Raw genomic sequence first — 25,077 nt, forward strand, 5'->3', positions numbered from 1 at the left:
GAGTAGAAGGGTGGGGGGGGGGGGTAGTAGAAGGGTGGGGGGGGGGGGGAGTAGAAGGGTGGGGGGGGGGGGAGTAGGAAGGGTGGGGGGGGGGGGAGTAGAAGGGTGGGGGGGGGGGGAGTAGAAGGGTGGGGGGGGGGGGAGTAGAAGGGTGGGGGGGGAGTAGAAGGAGTCAGTTGATGACTGTCCTGTCATCGTTGCTGGGAAGCAGTCAATGGAATGTCAAACAGGGACTGAAATGGGCCTTGTCTGATGGACCCCACAGTCAAATAGCCTACCCACACCTGATAGCCCCCTGTGGAGAATGGCCAGTTGGACGGCTGGCACCTTTTGTACCCGTATCCCAGTGAGCTCCAGCATTTGGTGCGGGGTTGGGGGGAGGGGGGAGTCACAGCGGCCCTCCGTGGGTTACTGGTCGGGTTTGTGTGACAATCCCACGGTCTCTCTAACTGGTCCCCAGCTTCTCATTTCCAGATTTATTTCGGGTGCTGGTGGAAGATGCAGAACCAGAAGCATTGCTCCGAGACTTCCCCATTCATTCTTTGAAGGGGGAACTCGTTCCCTGCCCTCCCCTTCCCCTTCCCCTCCCCCTCCATCACATCGATTGAAGGTGCAACACTTCCTGGGGAACAGGCCTGCAGTGGTTGAAGCGACCAGCGGCCATGCATTTAAGGGGAAGCCAGATAAACACACGAGGGAGAAAGGGAGAGAAGGATATGGTGATGGGGTGGGATGGAGAGGGGTGGGAGGGGGCTGGTGTGGTGTATAAACCCCGGCACGGAGCGGTGGCGGCCTGTGTACATTCGATGCAATTCGTTTCAAATTTACTCCATGGGCCTCGCCCCTCCCTATCTCTAATCTCCTCCTCCCCACAACCCGAGATCTCGTCGCTCCTCCAACTCTGGCCTCTTGCGGCCTCCCCTGATTTCCATCGGTCCACCATCGCTGGCCGTGCCTTCTGCTGCCTGGGCCCCAAACTCTGGAACTCCCGCCCTAAACCTCTCCGCCTCTCCTCCTTTAAGACGCTCCTTAAAACCGACCTCTGTGACCCAGCTTTTGGTCGCCTGTCCCCAATATCTCCTTGTGGTTCGGGGTCAGATTGCGTCCGATAAATCGCTTCTGGGAAGGGCCTTGGGTCGTTTCGCCATGTTGGGGAAAGGGGGCTGGTATAGTGAGGAAAGAGAGAAGGGAAGGTAAGGGGGGAGGGCGTAGAAGGGAAGAGAGGGTAGGGGTGGGGAAAGGGAGGAGAGGGGCTGGGGAGAGGAGGATGGGTAGAGGGTGCATCAGGGTGGGGCACGGGGGAGGGGAGCTGGTTTGTGTATCAGGGGGGGGGGGGGGGGGGGATAGAGTATGTATCAGGGTGGGGCACAGGGGAGGGGAGCTGGTTTGTGTATCAGGGTGGGGGGGATAGAGTATGTATCAGGGTGGGGCACGGGGGAGGGGAGCTGGTTTGTGTATCAGGGTGGGGGGGGGGGATAGAGTATGTATCAGGGTGGGGCACGGGGGAGGGGAGCTGGTTTGTGTATCAGGGTGGGGGGGGAATAGAGTATGTATCAGGGTGGGGCACGGGGGAGGGGAGCTGGTTTGTGTATCAGGGTGGGGGGGGAATAGAGTATGTATCAGGGTGGGGCACGGGGGAGGGGAGCTGGTTTGTGTATCAGGGTGGGGCACGGGGGAGGGGAGCTGGTTTGTGTATCAGGGTGGGGGGGGGGGGGGATAGAGTATGTATCAGGGTGGGGCGCGGGAGGCCTCCCCAGTAACCCCCCCGGTCAATACCTTCACGTAGTAGGTGATGAGGATCTTGCGGAGGTCGAAGACCTGCAGCATGGAGGCCGCGTTGTTGTCACTGATGCTGTAGCCCTCCAGCACGTACTTGGTGGCGGCCACCTCCCAGGCCAGCCAGCGCTGGCCGAAGGCCGCGTTGAAGGACAGCATGTGGGGCAGGTGCCCGGGCTCGCAGCAGCAGCAGCCCTCGTCCTCCTCCACCCCCTCGGTGATGGCCTCCACCTCACGCTGCTGGCAGTACGTGCCTGTCGGAACAGGAGACACACACACAGGTTAAAGCAAGGCTGCCCTCCAGTACTTGCAACACACGGCTTGGGGGCCCAGCAACCCCCCCCCCCCCCCCCCGCCTCTCCGCAGGGCAACGCATTCAGTCCTGCACACTCTCCTCCGAGCACAACGGGTTCTGCACCGTGTCCCGCCCGGCAACTCCCGTCTCCGACCCCCCCTTTCCCGCCCTCGCCCCCTCCCTCCCTCCCTGTAATGTATTTGCTTCATGGGTCACAGTCGACGTATTTACCGAGGCGTACGAAAGCATGGGCCTTACACTAAACATCCGTAAGACAAAGGTCCTACACCAGCCTGCCCTCGCCGCACAGCACTGCCCCCCAGTCATCAAGATCCACGGCGCGGCCCTGGACAACGTTGACCATTTCCCCTATCTCGGGAGCCTCCTATCAACAAGCGCAGGCATTGACGACGAGATCCAACACCGCCTCTAGTGCGCCAGTGCAGCCTTCGGCCTGAGGAAGAGTGTTTGAAGACCAGGCCCTCAAACCTACCACCAAGCTCAGGATCTATAGGGCTGTAGTGATACCCGCCCTCCTGTATGGCTCAGAGACATGGACCATGTACAGTAGACACCTCAAGTCGCTGGAGAAATACCACCAACGATGTCTCCGCAAGATCCTACAAATCCCCTGGGAGGACAGACGCACCAACATCAGCATCCTCGACCAGGCCAACATCCCCAGCATCGAAGCACTGACCACACTCGACCAGCTCCGCTGGGCGGGCCACATTGTCCGCATTCCAGACACGAGACTCCCAAAGCAAGCGCTTTACTCAGAACTCCTTCACAGCAAGCGAGCCCCAGGTGGGCAGAGGAAACGTTACAAGGGACCACCCTCAAAGCCTCCCTGATAAAGTGCAACATCCCCACCGACACCTGGGAGTCCCTGGCCAGAGACCAGTCCGCCCTAAGTGGAGGAAGTGCATCCGGGAGGGCGCTGAGCACCTCGAGTCTCGTCGCCGAGAGCGTGCAGAGACCAAGCGCAGGCAGCGGAAGGAGCGTGCGGCAAACCAGTCCCACCCACCCCTTCCCTCAACCACTATCTGTCCCACTGGTGACAGGGACTGTGGTTCTCGTATTGAACTGTTCAGCCACCTAAGGACTCATGTTAAGAGTGGAAGCAAGTCTTCCTCGATTCCGAGGGACTGTCTATGATCTTCACTTAAGAATTCATAGCAACACATTGAGTTGGTTTATTAGCAAAAGGATCATCACACGACACATTACTGGTTCATCCATCAGGTTCACAACCACCTGCCCCATTGCGGATCCCCCAAACCCAACTGGCTGGGGTTTTATTGAGTCTTGTGAACATCACGTGACTGGCTAAGCCACTCCCAACTCAACAGCTCTACAACTATTTGTATAACATTAAATTGAGTGCCCCCTTTGGTAAGGGCACCAAAACCCACAAATGTGCAATGCAACCGTGTCAAATCAAATTAAGATTTGGTTTCCGAGGGTGGATGATGCACTCCAGTCCCTCCGGCGCCCACCTCTCGCGAGCGTACCGGTGGACACCGCGAGCTCCATCTCCAGGGACACCCTGGCTCGGATGTAACCGCGGAAGAGAGACAGGCAGTCGGGCTGAACGACCCCCTCGACCACCCGCTGCCTGGACCGGCTGATGGCCCCCTTGGCCAGGCCCAGGAGCAGTCCTATGAGGCGGCCCTCGGACCTACCCGCTCCCCTCCGCACCGGGTGCCCAAAGATCAGGAGCGCGGGACTGAAGTGCAGCCAGAGTTTGAGGAGCAGGCTCTTCAAATATTGGAAGAGGGGCTGCAACCTCACAGACTGAACGTACACGTGGAACACGGACCGCAGAAATGAGACAGCTCTACAAACCCGTGAGCATACATTACACTTTCCTCCCTCTCCAACGCCCAGCCCCGTGCTTCCCGCTCCCGGTTCACCATCTGGCTCCTATTCCCACCCGCGCCCCCACCCTCCACCTCCCCTCCCCCACCCTCTCTCTTCCACCACAGCCCCGTACCCCGCACCCTCCCAGTCCGTGAGCTGCGGTTCCTCGGCGAGACACACTGTGCGCTAAATTAAATTTCCCACCCCGGGTCACAGTTTCAAACCCTCACCCCCGCCACCCAACCGCCCAGAGGTTTTTTGTGCCGGGGAAACCAAGGAGACATTCATCTGGTACACGATGCAACCTTGCACCCGAGGAGATAGGATTCTCAAGTAATGACTGAACGTCTCTCTCCGAGGTCAACAACAGTGCGCCGCGCTGACACGATGGACCGAGTGGGAGTGTCATCTGCTGTCTCGGCGTGCTTAACGAACAGCTTAATACACACACGAATAGACACCGACAATCCCTCAGTGACGTGCTGGTGCCTGAAGAGCAACTGACACTTCTATAAAAAAAAAAGCTTCAACACTTGCGATGTCAGTTTGGGATGGAGTGCACACGATACAACTCTCTGTCACTGCACTCTCCCATCCCCCCTCTCCCTCCCCCCCCCCCGCGGTGAGCGAGGGGGAGCAGGAAGAAAGGAAAAGTTGTATTTATTTAGTGCCTTAATGTCCCAAAGCGCCTTACAGCCAATCACTTTTGAAGTGTGGTCAATGTTGTAATGTGGGAAACGCCAACTTGCGCACAGCAAGCTCCCACACACAGCAATGTGATAATGACCCAGATCATCTGCATTTATGTTGGTTGAGGGATAAATATTGGCCCCAGGACACTGGGGAGAACTCCCCCTGCTCTTCTCCAAAATAAGGCCGTGGGATCTTTTATGTCCACCCGAGAGCAAACGGGGCCTCGGTATAACGTCTCATCCGAAAGACGGCACCTCCGACAGTGCGGCGCTCCCTCAGTACTGTCCCTCCGACAGTGCGGCGCTCCCTCAGTACCGCCCCTCCGACAGTGCGGCGCTCCCTCAGTACCGCCCCTCCGACAGTGCGGCGCTCCCTCAGCACTGCCCCTCCGACAGTGCGGCGCTCCCTCAGTACCGCCCCTCCGACAGTGCGGCGCTCCCTCAGTACCGCCCCTCCGACAGTGCGGCGCTCCCTCAGCACTGCCCCTCCGACAGTGCGGCGCTCCCTCAGTACCGCCCCTCCGACAGTGCGGCGCTCCCTCAGCTCTGCCCCTCCGACAGTGCAGCGCTCCCTTCAGCACTGCCCTGGGAGCGTCAGCCTAGATTATGGGCTCACATCCCTGGAGTGGGGCTCGAACCACGACCTTCCGACTCCGACAGCAACCCATAGAGCACAAACGCCAGAGAGACTGGGACGGTAAGGGAAAGGGCCACGGGGTAATTACCGCGGAACTCGAGGCCCCTCAGTTGGAAGGTGACGATCCCATTGCCGATCTCGATCAGATGCACCAGGGCGTTCAGGTAGTCGGAGGCCAGGATGAAGCAGTCGCCCATGGCGTAGTTGCCCCAGCGGCCCAGGAGCAGGTCCCCGCACAGGCTGTGCTGCAGGGAGCGCGTCAGGTGCTCGTAGAAAATGGAGTTGAGGTTGTTGTCGTCCGCTCCTGTAACACAAGCACCTTCAGTTAAACACCCTCCGCTCCCCCTCACCCTCCGTCCTACCCTCAACCCGCCTCACCCTACTGCAACCTCCCTCACACCCCCCGCCCCCTTCCCCACAAAGCAAGATGTCCTTCATAGACAGTGGGCAAGTTGGCCACGGGGTGCTTCGAGCCACCGCCAGTCCGACACGTAGTGCAGGCACTCTCGCGGGAAGAGGGCGCACCTCATTTAAACGTGGGCAGCTGAAATGCAGGGCGGCAGGGCTGAGGGTCAGAGACTCCCCTCCCTCGCCCTGACCCATGTGTTGTGTGGCCCTGCAGCACGGAGCATTGGGAGTCTCCTGCAGCTTGTCCAGGGCACAGCCTGACCACAGGGACACGGCCTTGTAAGAGCGACTGGCAATTACAAACATACAAATATGGCGGGCAGGAAGTGACCAGCTGGCCCTTCCAGCCTGCCCCTCACCAAGGTGTCCGGAGCACCGTCACCAAACAACTCCCCCTCCCCCCACAGCCACGTAATCTCCTGGGAGTGGCACAGCACGAGAGACAAGAAAAAGACTTGCATTTCTATAGCGCCTTTCATGACCTCAGGATGCCCCAAGGCGCTGTACACTACTTTGTGAAGTGTAGTGACTGTTGTAATGTGGGAAGCGCAGCAGCCAATATACGCACAGCAAGCTCCCACAAACAGCAATGTGGAACCAGTGGATGTGGTGTATTTGGACTTCCACAAGGCATTTGACAAGGTGCCTCATAAAAGGTTACTGCACAAGATAAAAGTTCACGGGGTTGGGGTAATATATTAGCATGGATAGAGGATTGGGTAACTAACAGAAAACAGAGAGTCGGGATAAATGGTTCATTCTCAGGTTGGCAATCAGTGACTAGTGGGGTGCCGCAGGGATCAGTGCTGGGACCCAACTATTTACAATCTATATTAATGACTTGGAAGAAGGGACTGAGTGTAACGTAGCCAAGTTTGCTGACGATACAAAGATGGGAGGAAAAGCAATGTGTGAGGAGGACACAAAAAATCTGCAAAAGGACAGACAGGCTAAGTGAGTGGGCAAAATGTTGGAAAGTGTGAGGTCATGCACTCTGGCAGAAAAAAAAAAATCAAAGAGCAAGTTATTATTTAAATGGAGAGAGATTGCAAAGTGCTGCAGTACAGCAGGACCTGGGGGTACTTGTGCATGAAACACAAAAGGATAGTGTATGCAGGTACAGCAAGTGATCAGGAAGGCCAATGGTATCTTGGCCTTTATCACAAAGGGGATGGAGTATAAAAGCAGGGAAGTCTTACTACAGTTATACAGGGTATTGTTGAGGCCACACCTGGAGTACTGCGTGCAGTTTTGGTTTCCATATTTACGAAAGGATATACTTGCTTTGGAGGCAGTTCAGAGAAGGTTCACTCGGTTGATCCCGGAGATGAGAGGGTTGACTTATGAGGAAAGGTTGAGGAGGTTGGGCCTCTACTCATTGGAATTCAGAAGAATGAGAGGTGATCTTATCGAAACGTATAAGATTATGAGGGGGCTTGACAAGGTGGATGCAGAGAGGATGTTTCCACTGATGGGGGAGACTAGAACTAGGGGGCATGGTCTTAGAATAAGGGGCCGCCCATTTAAAACTGAGATGAGGAGAAATTTCTTCTCTCAGAGGGTTGTAAATCTGTGGAATTCGCTGCCTCAGAGAGCTGTGGAAGCTGGGACATTGAATGAATTTAAGACAGAAATAGACAGTTTCTTAAACGATCAGGGGATAAGGGGTTATGGGGAGCGGGCGGGGAAGTGGAGCTGAGTCCATGATCAGATCAGCCATGATCGTATTAAATGGCGGAGCAGGCTCGAGGGGCCGTATGGCCTACTCCTGTTCCTATTTCTTATGTTCTTATAATGACCAGATAATCTGTTTTTGTTATGTTGAGGGATAAATATTGGCCCCAGGACACCGGAGCTAACTCCCCTGCTCTTCTTCGAAATAGTGGCCATGGGATCTTTTACGTCCACCTGAGAGGGCAGAAGGGGCCTCAGTTTAACGTCTCATCTGAAAGAGGGCCACTCCCTCAGCACTGCCCCTCCGACAGTGCGGAGCTCCCTCAGCACTGCCCCTCCGACAGTGCGGAGCTCCCTCAGCACTGCCCCTCCGACAGTGCGGAGCTCCCTCAGCACTGCCCCTCCGACAGTGCGGAGCTCCCTCAGCACTGCCCCTCCGACAGTGCGGAGCTCCCTCAGCCCTGGGAGTGTCGGCCTGGATTTTGTGCTCAAGTCCCTGGAGTGGGACTCGAACCCACAACCTTCTGACTCAGAGGCGCGAGTGCTGCCCACTTGAGCCTCGGCTGTCACTAGGCTAGAGTAGAAAACCCAAGGCTAAAAAGGGACAACAAAAGAAATCCTCTCCGACCCACCCTCATGCGAGCGAAACCCATTCCAGGAGATCACACCAAGAGTCGTCCAAATTGGGGCCAAGCCAAGGCTAGGCTACTCCAGGGCGCCCACTAGTGACTGGTTGAATGTTGGCACACAAGCCACTGAAGGCACACCATCCTACCAAACCCTTGAGCAAGCTGCGGGAGGCCAGAAACAACTGCGTAGAGATAAACCAACATTACCTGGGTTCCTGTCCAGCTGCGTGGCTAGCCGAGTGTTGGAGTGATCGACTCGCTTGGTGCTGAATGGAAGCAGAGAGAGAGGGGAGTCAGTTGACCGTCCCGTGCCCGCGTTAACAACCAATTTGCGCACAGCAAGCTCCTACAAACAGCCATGTGATAACGGCCACATAATCTGTTTTTTGTGTCTGATGTTGATGGAGGGATAAATATTGTTCAGGACTACCTTGTGGGACCAGCTGGTATTCCAACTGCCTTGTGACGTGTCTACAGCTGGCGGACATGACAGTGGACATCAAGCCAGTGACCCCAGGGGCGAGAGCAGCAGCAGCGGGCTTTAGCACAGCGAGAGGTCACCACGAGAGGACGACCTCAGCCAGCTATGGGTTTACAGCCACAGGAGAGATCAACCCTTTACTGCCGCTAACACTGCCCGTGTACAGCAAAAGAATTTCCACCTCCGTAACATCGCCCGTCTCAGCCCCAGCTCATCCGCTGCTGAAGCCCTCATCTGTGCCTTTGCTACCTCCAGACTTGACTATTCCAACGCACTCCTGGCCGGCCTCCCACGTAAACTAGAGGTGATCCAAAACTTGGTTGCCCTGTGTCCTAACTCACCCATCACCCCCTGTGCTCGCTGCCCCCGTGTCTTAACTCGCACCCAGTCCCGCTCACCCATCACCCCCTGTGCTCACTGCCCTGTGTCCTAACTCGCACCCATTCCCGCTCACCCATCACCCCCTGTGCTCACTGCCCCGTGTCCTAACTCGCACCGAGTCCCGCTCACCCATCACCCCCTGTGCTCGCTGCCCCATATCCTAACTCGCACCGAGTCCCGCTCACCCATCACCCCCTGTACTCGCTGACCCCGTGTCCTAACTCGCACCCAGTCCCGCTCACCCATCACCCCCTGTGCTCGCTGCCCCCGTGTCTTAACTCGCACCCAGTCCCGCTCACCCATCACCCCCTGTGCTCACTGCCCCGTGTCCTAACTCGCACCGAGTTCCGCTCACCCATCACCCCCTGTGCTCGCTGCCCCTAAATTGGCTCCCGGTTAAGCAACGCCTCAATATTAAAATTCTCATTTTCAAATCCGCCTCCCCCTCTCTGTTCTCCTCCAGCCCTACAACCTCCCTAGAGATCTCTGTGCTCCTCTAATTCTGCCCTCTTGAGCATCCCACCATTGGTGGCCGTGCCTTCAGCTGCCTGGGCCCCAAGCTCCCTCCCTTAAACCTCTCCGCCTCTCTTGCCTCCTTTAAAACATAGAAAATAGGTGCAGGAATAGGCCATTCGGCCCTTCGAACCTGCACTGCTATTCAATGAGTTCATGGCTGAACGTGCAACTTCGGTACCCCATTCCTGCTTTCTCGCCATAACCCTTGATCCCCCGAGTAGTAAGGACTACATCTAACTCCTTTTTGAATATATTTAGTGAATTGGCCTCAACAACTTTGTGGTAGAGAATTCCACAGGTTCACCACTCTCTGGGTGAAGAAGTTTCTCCTCATCTCGGTCCTAAATGGCTTACCCCTTATGACCCCTGGTTCTGGATTTCCCCAACATTAATAAGAGCATAAGAATTAGGAACAGGAGTAGGCCATCTAGCCCCTCGAGCCTGCTCCGCCATTCAACAAGATCATGGCTGATCTGGCCGTGGACTCAGCTCCACTTCCCCGCCTGCTCCCCATAACCCTTAATTCCCTTATTGGTTAAGATGCTCTGATCATCTGTCCTAATATCTCATGTGGTTCGGTGTCAAATTTTGTTTTATAACACTCTGGTCAAGAAAAGACTTGTATTTATATAGCACCTGTCACGACCACCGGACGTCTTAAAGCGCTTTACAGCCAATGAAGTACTTTTGGAGTGTAGTCATTGTTGTAATGTGGGAAACGGCAATTTGCGCACAGCAAGCTCCCACACACAGCAATGTGATGATGACCAGATAATCTTGTTTTAGTGATTGAGGGATAAATATTGGCCCTAGCACACAGGGGAGAACTCCCCTGCTTTTCTTCGAAATAGTGCCTTGGGAGATCCTTTACATCCACCTGAGAGAGCAGACGGGGCCTCGGTTTAACGTTTCATTCGTAGAGGACGTTTTACTACGTTAAAGGCGCTATATAAATTGTTGTGCATCACCCCTTCATTTCCGATAACACTGCTTGTGTACAGTACAGAATAAAGAGTACGTCACCCCTTAACTACACGTAGAGCCCCTGAAGCACACGCCAATGTTTTTTTTAAAAAAACAAAGCAATACTTAGACAGCGAGGTCCTTACTTGTAATCGCGTTCCCAAAATTTCACCGGCCTGGCGTAGGAGGTGATGAACACGGCGCTGCCGAGCAGCGGGTTCAAAGGGGTGGAGACGAGGGCTGAGAGCACAGCCTGCACAAAAAGCATTGCAGAGTCTGAATGATGTGTCTGGTTAAGGAAGATGCACAAAGGTCAGCTCGCCCAACACCCCTCCCGCAGAATGGAGGCGGCCCTGACCGTGATATACAAACAGGAATGAACCATTAACAAGAGAGGGGAAGGGGGGGGTGCGGCCTACCCACTCGACCACTATGTTTAGAAGGCACGGGGCTCGGCCCGTGACGACCCCCATGCCCGAGTAGCCAGTCAAATACTCTGTTATTTCGCACGAAGGATGGAAAAGGCGATGAGGGGACCTGTCAAACTGCACTCTCGGGCGAAATTCAGTGCCTTTCAAATACAAAATCGATTGGGAATTTGGTTCTTGAATCGTAAGCTGCGTGAATTTTAGAGAGAGAGTGAGCAGATATAAAAAGTTAGTTTTAAAAAAATTAGAAAATACAAGCCCCCTGCTGCCCGACACGTAACTGTGGTGACCACCACCATGGGCACTGGGCCCCCTATTCTCTGCTCCTGTGGCATTTATAATCAGAGAGACTGAAAACACGCCGGCCTTAAGAGTCAAAGGATAATACAGCACAGAAGGCCCATCGAGTCAGTGTCGGCTCTGTGACAGAGCGATCCAATCAGTCCCACTCCCCCCCCCACTCTTTCGCCTTGCTCGTTTTTCCCCTTCAAGTATTTATCCAATTCGGTTTTGAATGTTGCTCTTGAATCTGCCTCCACCGCCCTTTCAGGCAGCGCGTTCCCGATCACAACTCGCTGCGTAAGATAATGTCTCATCTCCCCCCTCTGGCTCTTTTGCCGATTATTCTAAATCCGTGTCCCCTCTGGTTACCGAGGCTCCTGCCCCTGGAAACAATTTCTTCTTTACTGCCTCCATTACCCCAGCTTCTCCAGTCTGTCGTGACTGAAGGCCTTAATCCCTGGTACCATTCTGCTCAATCGCCTCTTCACCGTCTCTGCTCCAAGGAGAACCACCACAGCTTCTCCAGTCTCTCCACTTGACTTGACGTCCCTAGTCGCTGGTAGCATTCTAGTAAATCTCCTCCGCGCCCTCTCCAAAGCTTTGACATCCTTCCTAAAGGACTGTGCCCAGAATTGGACACAATACTCCAACTGGGGGCCTGACCAGTGCTTTATAAAGGTTGAATTGAATGTCCTTGCTTTTGTACTCTGTGCCTCTGTTTATGAAGGCCGGTTTATAAAGCTGGCACCAAGCTCATGGGCTGTAGCAACACCCGCCCTCCTGTACGACTCAGAGACATGGAGCATGTACAGCGGACACCTCAAATCGCTGGAGAAATACCACCAACGATGTCTCCGCAAGATCCTGAAAATCCCCTGGGAGGGCAGACGCACCAACGTCAGTGTTCTCGATCAGGCCAACATCGAAGCACTGACCACACTCGACCAGCTCTGCTGGGCAGGCCACAAGTGTCAGGCACACGGACAGAGACTCCCAACGCAAGCGCTCTGCTCGGAACTCCTACACGACAAGCGAGGTGGGCAGAGGAAACGTTACAAGGGACACCCTCAAAGCCTCCCTGATGAAGTGGGACATCCCCACTGGCACCTGGGAGTCCCTGGGCCAAGGACCAGTCCGCCCCAAGTGGAGGAAGAGCATCCGGGAGGGCGCTGAGCACCTCGAGTCTCGTCGCCGAGAGCGTGCAGAAAGCAAGCGCAGGCAGCGGAAGGAGCGTGCGGCAAACCAGTCCCACCCTCCCCTTCCCTCAACCACTGTCTGTCCCCCCTGTGACGGGGACTGTGGTTCTTGTATTGGACTGTTCAGCCACCTGAGAACTCACTTTTAGTGTGGAAGCAAGCCTTCCTCGATTTTGAGGGACTGCCTATGATGATAAAAAGACATACAGGATCCAGGGCTTTAACAGCCTTCACAACTTGCCCTGCTACCAAAGATGTGTGTACGTACAGCCCCCAGTCTCGGGTACTGCACATCCCCCCCCATTAAAACTGTACCATTTAGTTAATATTGCCTCTGCCCATTCCTCCGACTAACTGTGCTGAAAGTCATCGGCCATTTGTCTGCCCGTTTCCCCAGTCTAGGTCCACCTGAAGACTGAATTTCCTCAGCGTACATCGACCGAAACGCGCTTTGGCTCAAAGGACCGACGATGGGGGCGAATCAAAAAGGATACGAGGAACGGCAAATGGCTGGGCGAAGGCGTGGAATGCAGATCCCCACGTGATCTGCCAAGGGGCGATATACGTCAGCACAAATCGCAGCTTGTACAGCAAGTCCCAGAGCTGGAAGCAAGGAAGGTAGAGTCAGTGTTAATCCGCCCCACACACAGCCGAATACACAACACCTTCATCTTTAGTTAACGCGCTCATCAGGAGCTTTCTTGAACACTCCCAGGGCAGGTACTGCACGGGGTTAGATACAGAGTAAAGCTCCCTGTACACTGTCCCATCAAACACTCCCAGGGCAGGTACAGGGGGTTAGATACAGAGTAAAGCTCCCTCTACACTGTCCCATCACACACTCCCAGGGCAGGTACAGGGGGTTAGATACAGAGTAAAGCTCCCTCTACACTGTCCCATCAAACACTCCCAGGGCATGTACAGGGGGTTAGATACAGAGTAAAGCTCCCTCTACACTGTCCCATCAAACACTCCCAGGACAGGTACAGCACAGGGTTAGATACAGAGTAAAGCTCCCTCTACACTGTCCCATCAAACACTCCCAGGGCAGGTACAGGGGGTTAGATACAGAGTAAAGCTCCCTCTACACTGTCCCATCAAACACTCCCAGGGCAGGTACAGGGGGTTAGATACAGAGTAAAGCTCCCTCTACACTGTCCCATCACACACTCCCAGGGCAGGTACAGGGGGTTAGATACAGAGTAAAGCTCCCTCTACAATGTCCCATCAAACACTCCCAGGGCAGGTACAGGGGGTTAGATAGAGTAAAGCTCCCTCTACACTGTCCCATCACACACTCCCAGGGCAGGTACAGGGGGTTAGATACAGAGTAAAGCTCCCTCTACAATGTCCCATCAAACACTCCCAGGGCAGGTACAGGGGGTTAGATACAGAGTAAAGCTCCCTCTACACTGTCCCATCAAACACTCCCAGGGCAGGTACAGCACGGGGTTAGATACAGAGTAAAGCTCCCTCTACACTGTCCCATCAAACACTCCCAGGGCAGGTACAGGGGGTTAGATACAGAGTAAAGCTCCCTCTACACTGTCCCATCAAACACTCCCAGGGCAGGTACAGGGGGTTAGATACAGAGTAAAGCTCCCTCTACACTGCCCCATCAAACACTCCCAGGGCAGGTACAGGGGGTTAGATACAGAGTAAAGCTCCCTCTACACTGTCCCATCACACACTCCGGGGGCAGGTACAGCACGGGGTTGGAGACTCCCGGTGCAGTGTCACCGGGTCTGTTTTGCTCACCTTGCTGCAGAGAATGGACATGAAGTAGTAGTCGAGGAGGAATGTCTCGGAGAAGCGGCTGTAGTCGAAGCGGAAGAAGAGGACGGTGAAGCTGAGGGTGACGTACTGATGGCAGGGGCAGCAGAAGGAGGAGCGCAGTAGCTTCATCCCGGCCACCGCCATGAACAGCGGGTCGCTGCTGCAAGAGAAAAGAGAAAGACTTGCATTTATATAGCGCCTTTCACGACCACCGGACGTCGCAAAGCGCTTTACAGCCAACGAAGTAGTTTTGGAGTGTGGTCACTGTTGTATTGTGGGAAACGCGGCTGTCGATCTGCGCACAGCAAGCTCCCACACCCAGCAATGTGATAATGACCCGGATCATCTTTGTTTTGATGTTGAGTGAGGAATAAATATTGGCCCCAGGACACTGGGGAGAACTCCCCCTGCTCTTCTTCCAAATAATGCCGTGGGATCTTTTACATCCACCCGAGAGCAGACGGGGCCTCGGTTTAACGTCTCATCCGAACGCTCCGACAGTGCGGCGCTCCCTCAGTACTGCCCCTCCGACAGTGCGGCGCTCCCTCAGTACTGCCCCTCCGACAGTGCGGCGCTCCCTCAGTACTGCCCCTCCGACAGTGCGGCGCTCCCTCAGTACTGCCCCTCCGACAGTGCGGCGCTCCCTCAGTACTGCCCCTCCGACAGTGCGGCGCTCCCTCAGTACTGCCCCTCCGACAGTGCGGCGCTCCCTCAGTACTGCCCCTCCGACAGTGCGGCGCTCCCTCAGTACTGCCCCTCCGACAGTGCGGCGCTCCCTCAGTACTGCCCCTCCGACAGTGCGGCGCTCCCTCAGTACTGCCCCTCCGACAGTGCGGCGCTCCCTCAGTACTGCCCCTCCGACAGTGCGGCGCTCCCTCAGTACTGCCCCTCCGACAGTGCGGCGCTCCCTCAGCACTGCACTGGGAAGTGTCAGCCCGGATTGTGGGCTCAGGTCCTTGGCGTACGATTTGAACCCAAAGGCGGGAGGAGCGCGCGCCACCAACTGAGTGGCAGCTCACGCCCTTCGCACGCTGAGCCTGGCGATCGAGGTAAAGGACGCGAAGCGTTGGAGCGGTACACGCCTCACTCAAGAGCGCCCACTGACCAGAGCTGTGCCGAGGGAGCGCGGTTTACGGACGGAACTAGCCCAGGGTTCCTGGGATTCTTTCCTCCTGGCTTCCCCCCCTCCCGTAACCAGGCTGACCGAGGTTCCCTCCCCCCGCTCCTTTACTCACTATTTGCCCAGTTTGGGTCGGTTGCTGACGGCGCTGGCATCGGTGGTAAGGGCGTTGAGGATGACGGCTGGGTAGATGAAGTACTTCTCCATGCACTGGAGCCAGGCGTAGACCTTCTCGAACCACATCAGCTGGGCTGCGTCTGGGTGGGGGAGGGGGAAAAGGAGACACAGGGCGTAAGCACAGTGCACAAGTCAGCCGGCATTCCTGCGAACATCACTAACAAATAGGATACATGCCCCACTCCCATTACACAAATCCGACCGCTCCTTAAATGGCTCCCGTTCCGACTATTCCAATGCAATCCTGGCTGGCCTCCTACATTCTACCCGACGTAAACTAAAGATGATCCAAAACTCAGCTGCCCTGTGTCCTAACTCGCACCGAGTCCCGCTCACCCATCACCCCCTGTGCTCGCTGCCCCCGTGTCCTAACTCGCACCAAGTCCCGCTCACCCATCAACCCCTGTGCTCACTGCCCCGTGTCCTAACTCGCACCGAGTCCCGCTCATCCATCACCCCCTGTGCTCACTGCCCCGTGTCCTAACTCGCACCGAGTCCCGCTCACCCATCACCTCCTGTGCTCGCTGCCCCGTGTCCTAACTCGCACCAAGTCCCGCTCATCCATCACCCCCTGTGCTCACTGCCCCGTGTCCTAACTCGCACCGAGTCCCACTCACCCATCACCCCGTGCTCACTGCCCTGTGTCCTAACTCGCACCGAGTCCTGCTCACCCATCACCTTCTGTGCTCACTGCCCCGTGTCCTAACTCGCACCGAGTCCCGCTCACCCATCACCTCCTGTGCTCACTGCCCCGTGTCCTAACTCGCATCGAGTCCCGCTCACCCATCACCCCCTGTGCTCGCTGATCTACATTTGCTCCCAGTTAAGCAACGCCTCGATTTCAAAATTTTCTTCCTGGTTTACAAATCCCTTCCGATCTCTGTAATCTTCTCCAGCCCCACAACATCCCCCCACCGAGATATCTATGTTGCTCGAATTGAGCCCCTTTAAATAGGAGTCGGCGGCCATATGAGCCCCTCTAGCCTGCTCCGCCATTCAATACGATCATGGCTGATCCGATCATGGACTCAGCTCCACTTCCCCGCCCGCTCCCCATAACCCCTTAATCCCTTATCGTTTAAGAAACTGTCTATTTCTGTCTTAAATATATTCAATGTCCCAGCTTCCACAGCTCTCAGGCAGCGAATTCCACAGATTTACAACACTCAGAAGAAATTTCTCCTCATCGGTTTTAAATTGTCGACCCCTTATTCTAAGATCATGCCCTCTAGTTCTAGTCTCCCCTATCAGTGGAAACATCCTCTCTGCATCCACCTTGTCAAGCCCCCTCATAATCTTATACGTTTCGATAAGATCACCTCTCATTCTTCTGAATTCCAATGAGTAGAGGTCCAACCTACTCAACCTTTCCTCATAAGTCAACCCCCTCATCCTCGGAATCAACCGAGTGAACCTTCTCTGACCTGCCTCCAAAGCAAGTATATCCTTTTGTAAATATGGAAACCAAAACTGCACGCAGTACTCCAGGTGTGGCCTCACCAATACCCTGTATAACTGTAGCAAGACTTCCCTGCTTTTATACTCCATCCCCTTTGCAATAAAGGCCAAGATTCCATTGGCCTTCCTGATCACTTGCTGTACCTGCATACTATCCTTTTGTGTTTCATGCACAAGTACCCCCAGGTCCCGCTGTACTGCGGCACTTTGCAATCTTTCTGCATTTAAATAATAACTTGCTCTTTGATTTTTTTCTGCCAAAGTGCATGACCTCACACTTTCCAACATTATACTCCATCTGCCAAATTTTTGCCCACTCACTTAGCCTGTCTATCCTTTTGCAGATTTTTTGTGTCCTCCTCACACATTGCTTTTCCTCCCATCTTTGTATCATCAGCAAACTTGGCTACATTACACTCAGTCCCTTCTTCCAAGTCGTTAATATAGATTGTAAATAGTTGGGGTCCCAGCACTGATCCCTGCGGCACCCCACTAGTTCCTGGTTGCCAACCTGAGAATGAACCATTTATCCCGATTCTCTGTTTTCTGTTAGTTAGCCAATCCTCGATCCATGCTAATATATTACCCCCAACCCCGTGAACTTTTATCTTGTGCAGTAACCTTTTATGTGGCACCTTGTCAAATGCCTTCTGGAAGTCCAAATACACCACATCCACTGGTTCCCCTTTATCCACCCTGTTCGTTCCAACCTCAAAGAATTCTAGCAAATTTGTCAAACATGACTTCCCCTTCATAAATCCGTGCTGACTCTGCCTGACCGAATTTTGCTTTTCCAAATGTCCTGCTACTGCTTCTTTAATAATGGACTCCAACATTTTCCCAACCACAGATGTTAGGCTAACTGGTCTATAGTTTCCTGCTTTTTGTCTGCCTCCTTTTTTAAATAGGGGCATTACATTTGCAGTTTTCCGATCTGCTGGGACCTCCCCAGAATCCAGGGAATTTTGGTAAATTACAACCAATGCATCCACAATCCCTGCCGCTACTTCTCTTAAGACCCGAGGATGCAAGCCATCAGGTTCAGGGGATTTATCTGCCTTTAGTCCCATTATCTTACTGAGTATCACCTCCTTAGTGATTATGATTGTGTTAAGTTCCTCCCCTCTATAGCCCCTTGACTATCCACTGTCGGAATATTGTTAATGTCCTCTACTGGAAAGACTGATACAAAATATTTGTTCAGAGTTTCTGCCATCTCCATGTTCCCCATTACTAATTCCCGGTCTCGTCCTCTAAAGGACCAACATTTACTTTAGCCACCCTTTTCCTTTTTATATACTTATAGGAACTCTTGCTATCTGTTTTTATATTTTGTGCTAGTTTACTTTCATAGTCTATCTTCCCTTTCTTAATCGTTCCTTGCTGGCTTTATAAAGCTTCCCAGTCTTCTGTCCTCCCACTAGTTTTGGCCACTTTGTATGCCCTTGTTTTTATTTGGATACCGTCCTTTATTTCTTTAGTCAGCCACGGATGGCTATCTTTTCTCTTACACTCTTTCCTCCTCACTGGAATATATTTTTCTTGAGAGTTGTAAAATATCTCCTTAAAAGTACACCACTGTTCATCAACCGTCCTACACTTTAATCTATTTTCCCAGTCCACTTTACCCAACTCTGCCCTCATACCTTCATAGTCTTCTTTATTTAAGCTTAGTACGCTGGTTAGAGATCCAACTTTCTCACCCTCCATCTGAATTTGAATCTCAATCATGCTATGATCACTCATTCCGAGGGCATCCTTTACTGGGAGATTGTTTATTAATCCTGTCTCATTACACAGGACCAGATCTAAGATAGCCTGCCCCCTGGTTGGTTCCGTTACACACTGCTCAAGGAACCTGTCCCTTACGCACTCTATGAACTCCTTCTCAAGGCTACCCTGACCAATTTGATTTGTCCAATCAATATGGAGGTTAAAATCACCCATGTTTACCACTCCACCATCGGTGGCCGTGCCTTCTGTTGCCTGGGCCCCAAGCTCTGGAACTCCCTCCCTAAATCTCTCCTCCTTCAAGACGCTCCTTAAAACCGACCCCTTTGACCAAGCTTTTGGTCACCTGTCCTAGTTTCTACTTATGTGGCTCGGTGTCAAATTTTTTATCTTGTAATGCTCCTGTGAAGCACCTTGGGACGTTTCACTGCGTTAAAGGCGCTATATAAATACAGATCTTTGTTGGGTTTATATGGGATAGCATCACCTATCCCAGTGGAGTGCCGAGGGAGTGCAGCACTGTCGGAGGTGCCGTCCTTCGAATGAGACAACTCACATTTACCCAGTGCCTTTAATGCAGTAAAACGTCCCAAGTGGCTTCACAGGAGCGATTATCAAACACAATCGGACACTGAGCGACAGAAGGAGGAGAGAGAGAGGCGGAGAGGTTTCGGGAGGGAGTTCCAAAGCTTGGGGCCCAGGCAGCTGAAGGCACAGCCACCGATGGTGGAGCGATGGAAATCGGGGGATGGGCAAGAGGCCAGAATTGGAGGAGCGCAGAGATCTCGGAGGTTACAGAGATAGGGAGGGGTGCAGGGGCTGGAGGAGGTTACAGAGATAGGGAGGGGTGTAGGGGCTGGAGGGGGTTCTAGAGATAGGGAGGGATCTAGGGGCTGGAGGAGGTTACAGAGATAGGGAGGGATCTAGGGGCTGGAGGAGGTTACAGAGATAGGGCGGGGTGCAGGGGCTGGAGGAGGTTACAGAGATAGGGAGGGGTGTAGGGGGTTCTAGAGATAGGGAGGGATCTAGGGGCTGGAGGAGGTTACAGAGATAGGGAAGGGGCAAGGTGGCCATGAAGGGATTTGAACACGAGGATGAGAATTGTTAAAACCGAGGCGTTGCCGGACCGGGAACCGATGCAGGTCAGCGAGCACAGGGGTGGGGGGGCGATGGGTGAGCGGGACTGGGTGCGAGTTCGGACACAGGGCAGCAGAGTTTTGGAGAAGTTGAAATTTATGGAGACATCCAGCAGAGGCCTCGTCTGTCCAATCGGGCGGACGTTGAAGATTTTACAGCCGTTATTGGGAGGAGAACAGGGGTGACTAGTGGTGACGGGTCATGTCCCTTATCGCTGCGGGTTAGGTACAGAGAGTGGTGAGGGAGTGCTCCCTCATCATTAAACTGCTGCTCAAAGCAGCCAGAGAGACGGAGACAGGGGATGGTAACCCACAACCCACAGGCTCCTCGGGCCAATGCTTTGCCCCCGCCCCTCCAGCTCACAGAAGAGGAAGTGCCGATGCACTCTGTGCTCCCAGCCAGTCGCTGAGTGGCCCTTTAAATAGCCGCGGGCCACGGACGGGAACAAGGGCAGCACCAGCAGGAACTGTGCAGAAACCTCACATTAAGCAACACACGATAACAAACTTCCCCCTTTTTCGGATGGGGAAACTAAAAATCTGCATCAAACAGAAGGACGAGGAGCAGAAGTAGGCCATTCGGCCCCTCGAGCCTGCTCCGCCATTCAGTAAGATCATGGCCGACCTTCGACCTCAACTCCACTTTCTTGCACTGTCCCCATGGTTCCCTTAATAGCCAGAAATCTAGCGATCTATGTCTTGAATATACTCAACAAATGAGCCTCCACAGCTCTCTGGGGGAAAGAATTGCAAAGATTCACCACCCTCTGAGTGAAAAAGTTTCTCCTCACCTCAGTCCTAAATGGCCGACCCCTAATTCTGAGACTGTGAGACCCCTAATTCTAGACTCCCCAGCCCGGAGGAAACATCCTCCCTGCATCTACCCTGTCGAGCCCCTGTAAGAATTGTGTCTGTTTCAATGAGTTCACCTCTCATTCTTCTAAACTCGAGAGAATATAGAAACATAGAAAATAGGTGCAGGAGGAGGCCATTCGGCCCTTCGAGCCTGCACCACCATTCAATATGATCATGGCTGATCATTCAACTTCAGTACCCCATTCCTGCTTTCTCTCCATACCCCTTGATCCCTTTAGCCTTAAGGGCCACATCTAACTCCCTTTTGAATATATCTAACGAACTGGTCTCAACAACTTTCTGTGGTAGAGAATTCTATACGTTCACAATTGTCTGGGTGAAAAAGTTTCTCCTCATCTCGGTCCCAAATGGCTTACCCCTTATCCTTAGATTGTGACCCCTGGTTCTGGACTTCCCCAACATCAGGAACATTCTTCCTGCATCTAACCTGTCCAATCCAGTCAGAATTTTATGTTTCTATGAGATCCCCTCTCATTCTTCTAAATGCCAGTGAATATAAGCCTAGTCGATCCAGTCTTTCTTCATATGTCAGTTCTGCCATCCCGGGAATCAGTCTGGTGAACCTTCACTGCACTCCCTCAATAGCAAGAACGTCCTTCCTCAGATTAGGAGACCAAAACTGCGCACAATATTCCAGGTGAGGTCTCACCAAGGCCCTGTACAACTGCAGTAAGACCTCCCTGTTCCTATACTCAAACCCTCTCGCTATGAAGGCCAACATGCCATTTGCTTTCTTTACTGCCTGCTGTACCTGCATGCCTACCTTCAATGACTGATGTACCATGACACCCAGGTCTCGGTGCACCTCCCCTTTTCCTAATCTGTCACCATTCAGATAATAATCTGCCTGCCTGTTTTTGCCACCAAAGTGGATAACCTCACATAGACCTAGTCTACTCAATCTCTCCTCATAGGACAATCCCCCCACCCATCGCAGGAATCAGTCTGGTGAACCTTTGTTGCACTCCCTTCTATGGCAAGTATATCCTTCCTTGGCTAAGGAGACCAAAAGCGTGCACAATACTCCAGGTGCGGTCTCACCAGGGCCCTGTATAATTGCAAGACTTCTTTATTCCTGGACTCAAATCCTCTTGCAATAAAAACCAAAACGTTAAGAACTTGGAATAGGTGACGCTTACCTGGTAACATTGAGACAGTCACAACCAGGCCCAAGAAAAGCAACAAAGCGTGACACTGATTACTGGGGGGGGGGGGGGGCGCATGAGTCTTAAATGGACTGTCTCAGCAAGACCCTTGTAGAGGTGCTGTAACAGGAGCAAGTAACACCCCCCACCCCAACTAGGATACCTGCAGATTTAGGAGAATGATTCCAGGGATGAGGGACTGTAGTTACATGGAGCGACTGGAGAAGCTGGGTGTGTTCTCCTTGGAGCAGAGAAGGTTGAGAGGAGATTTGATTGAGGTGTTCAAAATGATGAGAGCCGATCGAGAGAAACTGTTCCCATTGGCGGAAGGGCCGGGAACCAGAGGACACACAGACTTAAGGCGATTGGCAGAAGAACCAAAGACGACACACGAGGGGAAACGTTTTCCCGCAGCGAGTGGTTGGGATCTGGAATGCGCTGCCCGAGAGGGTGGCGGAGGCAGACTCAATCGTGGCTTTCAAACGGGAATTGGATAAGGGGAGATTTAAGAGGTGTTCAAAATCATGGCGAGTTTTACAGCAGATCGGGAGAAATGGTTTCCAGTGACAGGAGGGTTGCTAACCAGAGGAAACAGCTTTAAAATGATTTAAAAAAAACTTTTTTTTTTAAACGTAGCGAGTTGCTGTGATCAGGAGGTATGGAGAGAAAGCAGGAATGGGGTACTGAAGCTGCATGATCAGCCATGATCATATTGAATGGTGGTGCAGGCTCGAAGGGCCGAATGGCCTACTCCTGCACCTACTTTCTATGTTTCTATCGGGAACGCGCTGCCTGAAAGGGCGGTGGGAGCAGATTCAATCGTAGCTTTCAAAAAGAAACTTGGATAAATACTTGAAGGGGATTAATGCGCAGAGGCTGTGGAGAAAGAGCAGGGGGGGTGGGACCGATTGGGTCGCTCTGTCACAGAGCTCGCTGGGCCAAACGGCCTCCTTCTGCGTTGTATAATTCTACGCTTCTATATGTCAGCCAGACAGGAGGGCAGAGGTTCATGATCGTGAAGGGCATGATTAAGACTGATGGGCAGGGAGATATCGAGAGGTGACAGCCAGCCAGGACTGGGCTGCTGGGAAGGGACAGGCCGAAAGAAATAGATCAGAAGGTCAGTGTACCAATCCCATTGACGTAACTCGCTATTCCTTTCTCCCTCGTGTGTTTATCCAGCCTCCCCTTAAACACATCGATACTATTCACCTCAACCCCTCCCTGTGGCAGCGAGTTCCACATTCTCACCCCTCTCTGGGTAAAGAAGTTTCTCCTGAATTCCCCATTGGATTTATTTAGCGGCTATCTTATATTTATGGCCCGAGTTCACAAGCGGAAACAATTTTTTTTCTACGTCCCGGTCGAACGCAATTGCTCTAAATTTCAGTCAGAAAGTCTGTGGGACCTGTGGTGTCAGGAAAGGCCCACGGCAAACTTAACTCGGACCCCCTGAAAACTGGCCTCACCAGCATCTGGGAGCTGGTGCTCTGGGTGGGAGGGATGTTCCACGGGCGTGTCAAGGTACAGGCTGGTTATCGGTGTGATTCTGGACACACAACCATCAAGCGACGTTCCAGGCTCCTCCAGCGCCATCGCTGGGTATTGTCCCACTGGCAGCATCGACCCAGTGGCTGACAACCCAGTCATACACAGCCCAGTCATAGACAGCCCAGTCATAGACAGCCCAGTCATAGACAGCCCAGTCATACACAGCCCAGGACGGGAGTGGCCCTGGGAGTCCTCAATGTCCACTCCAGACCCGCAGAGTCTCAAGGCTCAAGGCTCCCCCCCGCCGATGAATCAGTCCTCCTCCATTTTCAACATCAGTACACCCCCAAACACACAGCCCACCCCCCGCGCCCACACAGCACCCCCCCCCGCGCCCACACAGCACCCCCCCCGCGCCCACACAGCACCCCCCCCGCGCCCACACAGCACCCCCCCCGCGCCCACACAGCACCCCCCCCGCGCCCACACAGCACCCCCCCCGCGCCCACACAGCACCCCCCCGCGCCCACACAGCAACCCCCCGCGCCCACACAGCACCCCCCCCCGCGCCCACACAGCACCCCCCCCGCGCCCACACAGCACCCCCCCCGCCCACACAGCCCACCCCCCTGCGCCCACACACACACACCCCCCCCGCACATACACAGCACCCCCCCCGCGCCCACACACAAACCCCCCCCCACACATACAGCCCCCCACCCCTCGCCCACACAGCCCCCCCCGCGCCCACACACATACACAGCACCCCCCCCACCCACACAACCCCCCCCGCGCCCACACACCCCCCCCCCCACCCTCCCATACACACAGCCCCCCCCCTCACACACAGCGCCCCCCCCCCTCTCACACACACACAGCGCCCCCCCCCTCCCACACACACACAGCCCCCCCTCCCACACACACACAGCCCCCCCCTCCCCCACACACAGCCCCCCCCCCACACACACAGCCCCCCCCCTCCCACACACACAGCCCCCCCCCTCCCACACACAGCCCCCCCCTCCCACACACACAGCCCCCCCCTCCCACACACACAGCCCCTCCCCTCCCACACACACAGCCCCCCCCCTCCCACACACACACACAGCCCCCCCCCTCCCACACACACACACAGCCCCCCCCCTCCCACACACACACAGCCCCCCCCTCCCACACACACACAGCCCCCCCCTCCCACACACACACAGCCCCCCCCTCCCACACACACACAGCCCCCCCCTCCCACACACACAGCCCCCCCCTCCCACACACACACAGCCCCCCCCTCCCACACACACACAGCCCCCCCCTCCCACACACACACAGCCCCCCCCTCCCACACACACACAGCCCCCCCCTCCCACACACACACAGCCCCCCCCTCCCACACACACACACAGCCCCCCCCTCCCACACACACACACAGCCCCCCCCTCCCACACACACACACAGCCCCCCCCTCCCACACACACACACAGCCCCCCCCTCCCACACACACACCCCCCCCCTCCCACACACACACCCCCCCCCTCCCACACACACACCCCCCCCCTCCCACACACACACCCCCCCCCTCCCACACACACACCCCCCCCCTCCCACACACACACCCCCCCCCTCCCACACACACACCCCCCCCCTCCCACACACACACCCCCCCCCTCCCACACACACACCCCCCCCCTCCCACACACACACCCCCCCCCTCCCACACACACACCCCCCCCCTCCCACACACACACCCCCCCCTCCCACACACACACCCCCCCCCTCCCACACACACACCCCCCCCCTCCCACACACACACCCCCCCCCTCCCACACACACACCCCCCCCCTCCCACACACACACCCCCCCCCTCCCACACACACACCCCCCCCCTCCCACATACACCCCCCCCCCTCCCACACACACACCCCCCTCCCACACACACACCCCCCCCCTCC

At 54.8% G+C, this 25,077-nt stretch overlaps 1 protein-coding gene across 1 annotated transcript in view; it reads right to left on the bottom strand.

The window, feature by feature from the left end:
- Window positions 1–25,077, bottom strand: part of LOC139239331 (pecanex-like protein 3) — an 89,544-nt gene that overhangs the window by 19,216 nt on the left and 45,251 nt on the right. Inside the window, exons 15-21 of the mRNA XM_070868006.1 lie at window positions 15,233–15,374; window positions 13,980–14,157; window positions 12,716–12,824; window positions 10,462–10,591; window positions 8,182–8,240; window positions 5,352–5,567; window positions 1,777–2,030 (exon numbers count right to left, since the gene is read on the bottom strand). Coding sequence (XP_070724107.1) covers window positions 1,777–2,030; window positions 5,352–5,567; window positions 8,182–8,240; window positions 10,462–10,591; window positions 12,716–12,824; window positions 13,980–14,157; window positions 15,233–15,374 — 1,088 coding nt within the window. The remainder of the gene's footprint in view (window positions 1–1,776; window positions 2,031–5,351; window positions 5,568–8,181; window positions 8,241–10,461; window positions 10,592–12,715; window positions 12,825–13,979; window positions 14,158–15,232; window positions 15,375–25,077) is intronic.

The sequence above is a fragment of the Pristiophorus japonicus genome, chromosome 27 (genome assembly GCF_044704955.1).
Source record: "Pristiophorus japonicus isolate sPriJap1 chromosome 27, sPriJap1.hap1, whole genome shotgun sequence".
Classification (NCBI taxonomy): Eukaryota; Metazoa; Chordata; class Chondrichthyes; family Pristiophoridae; genus Pristiophorus; species Pristiophorus japonicus.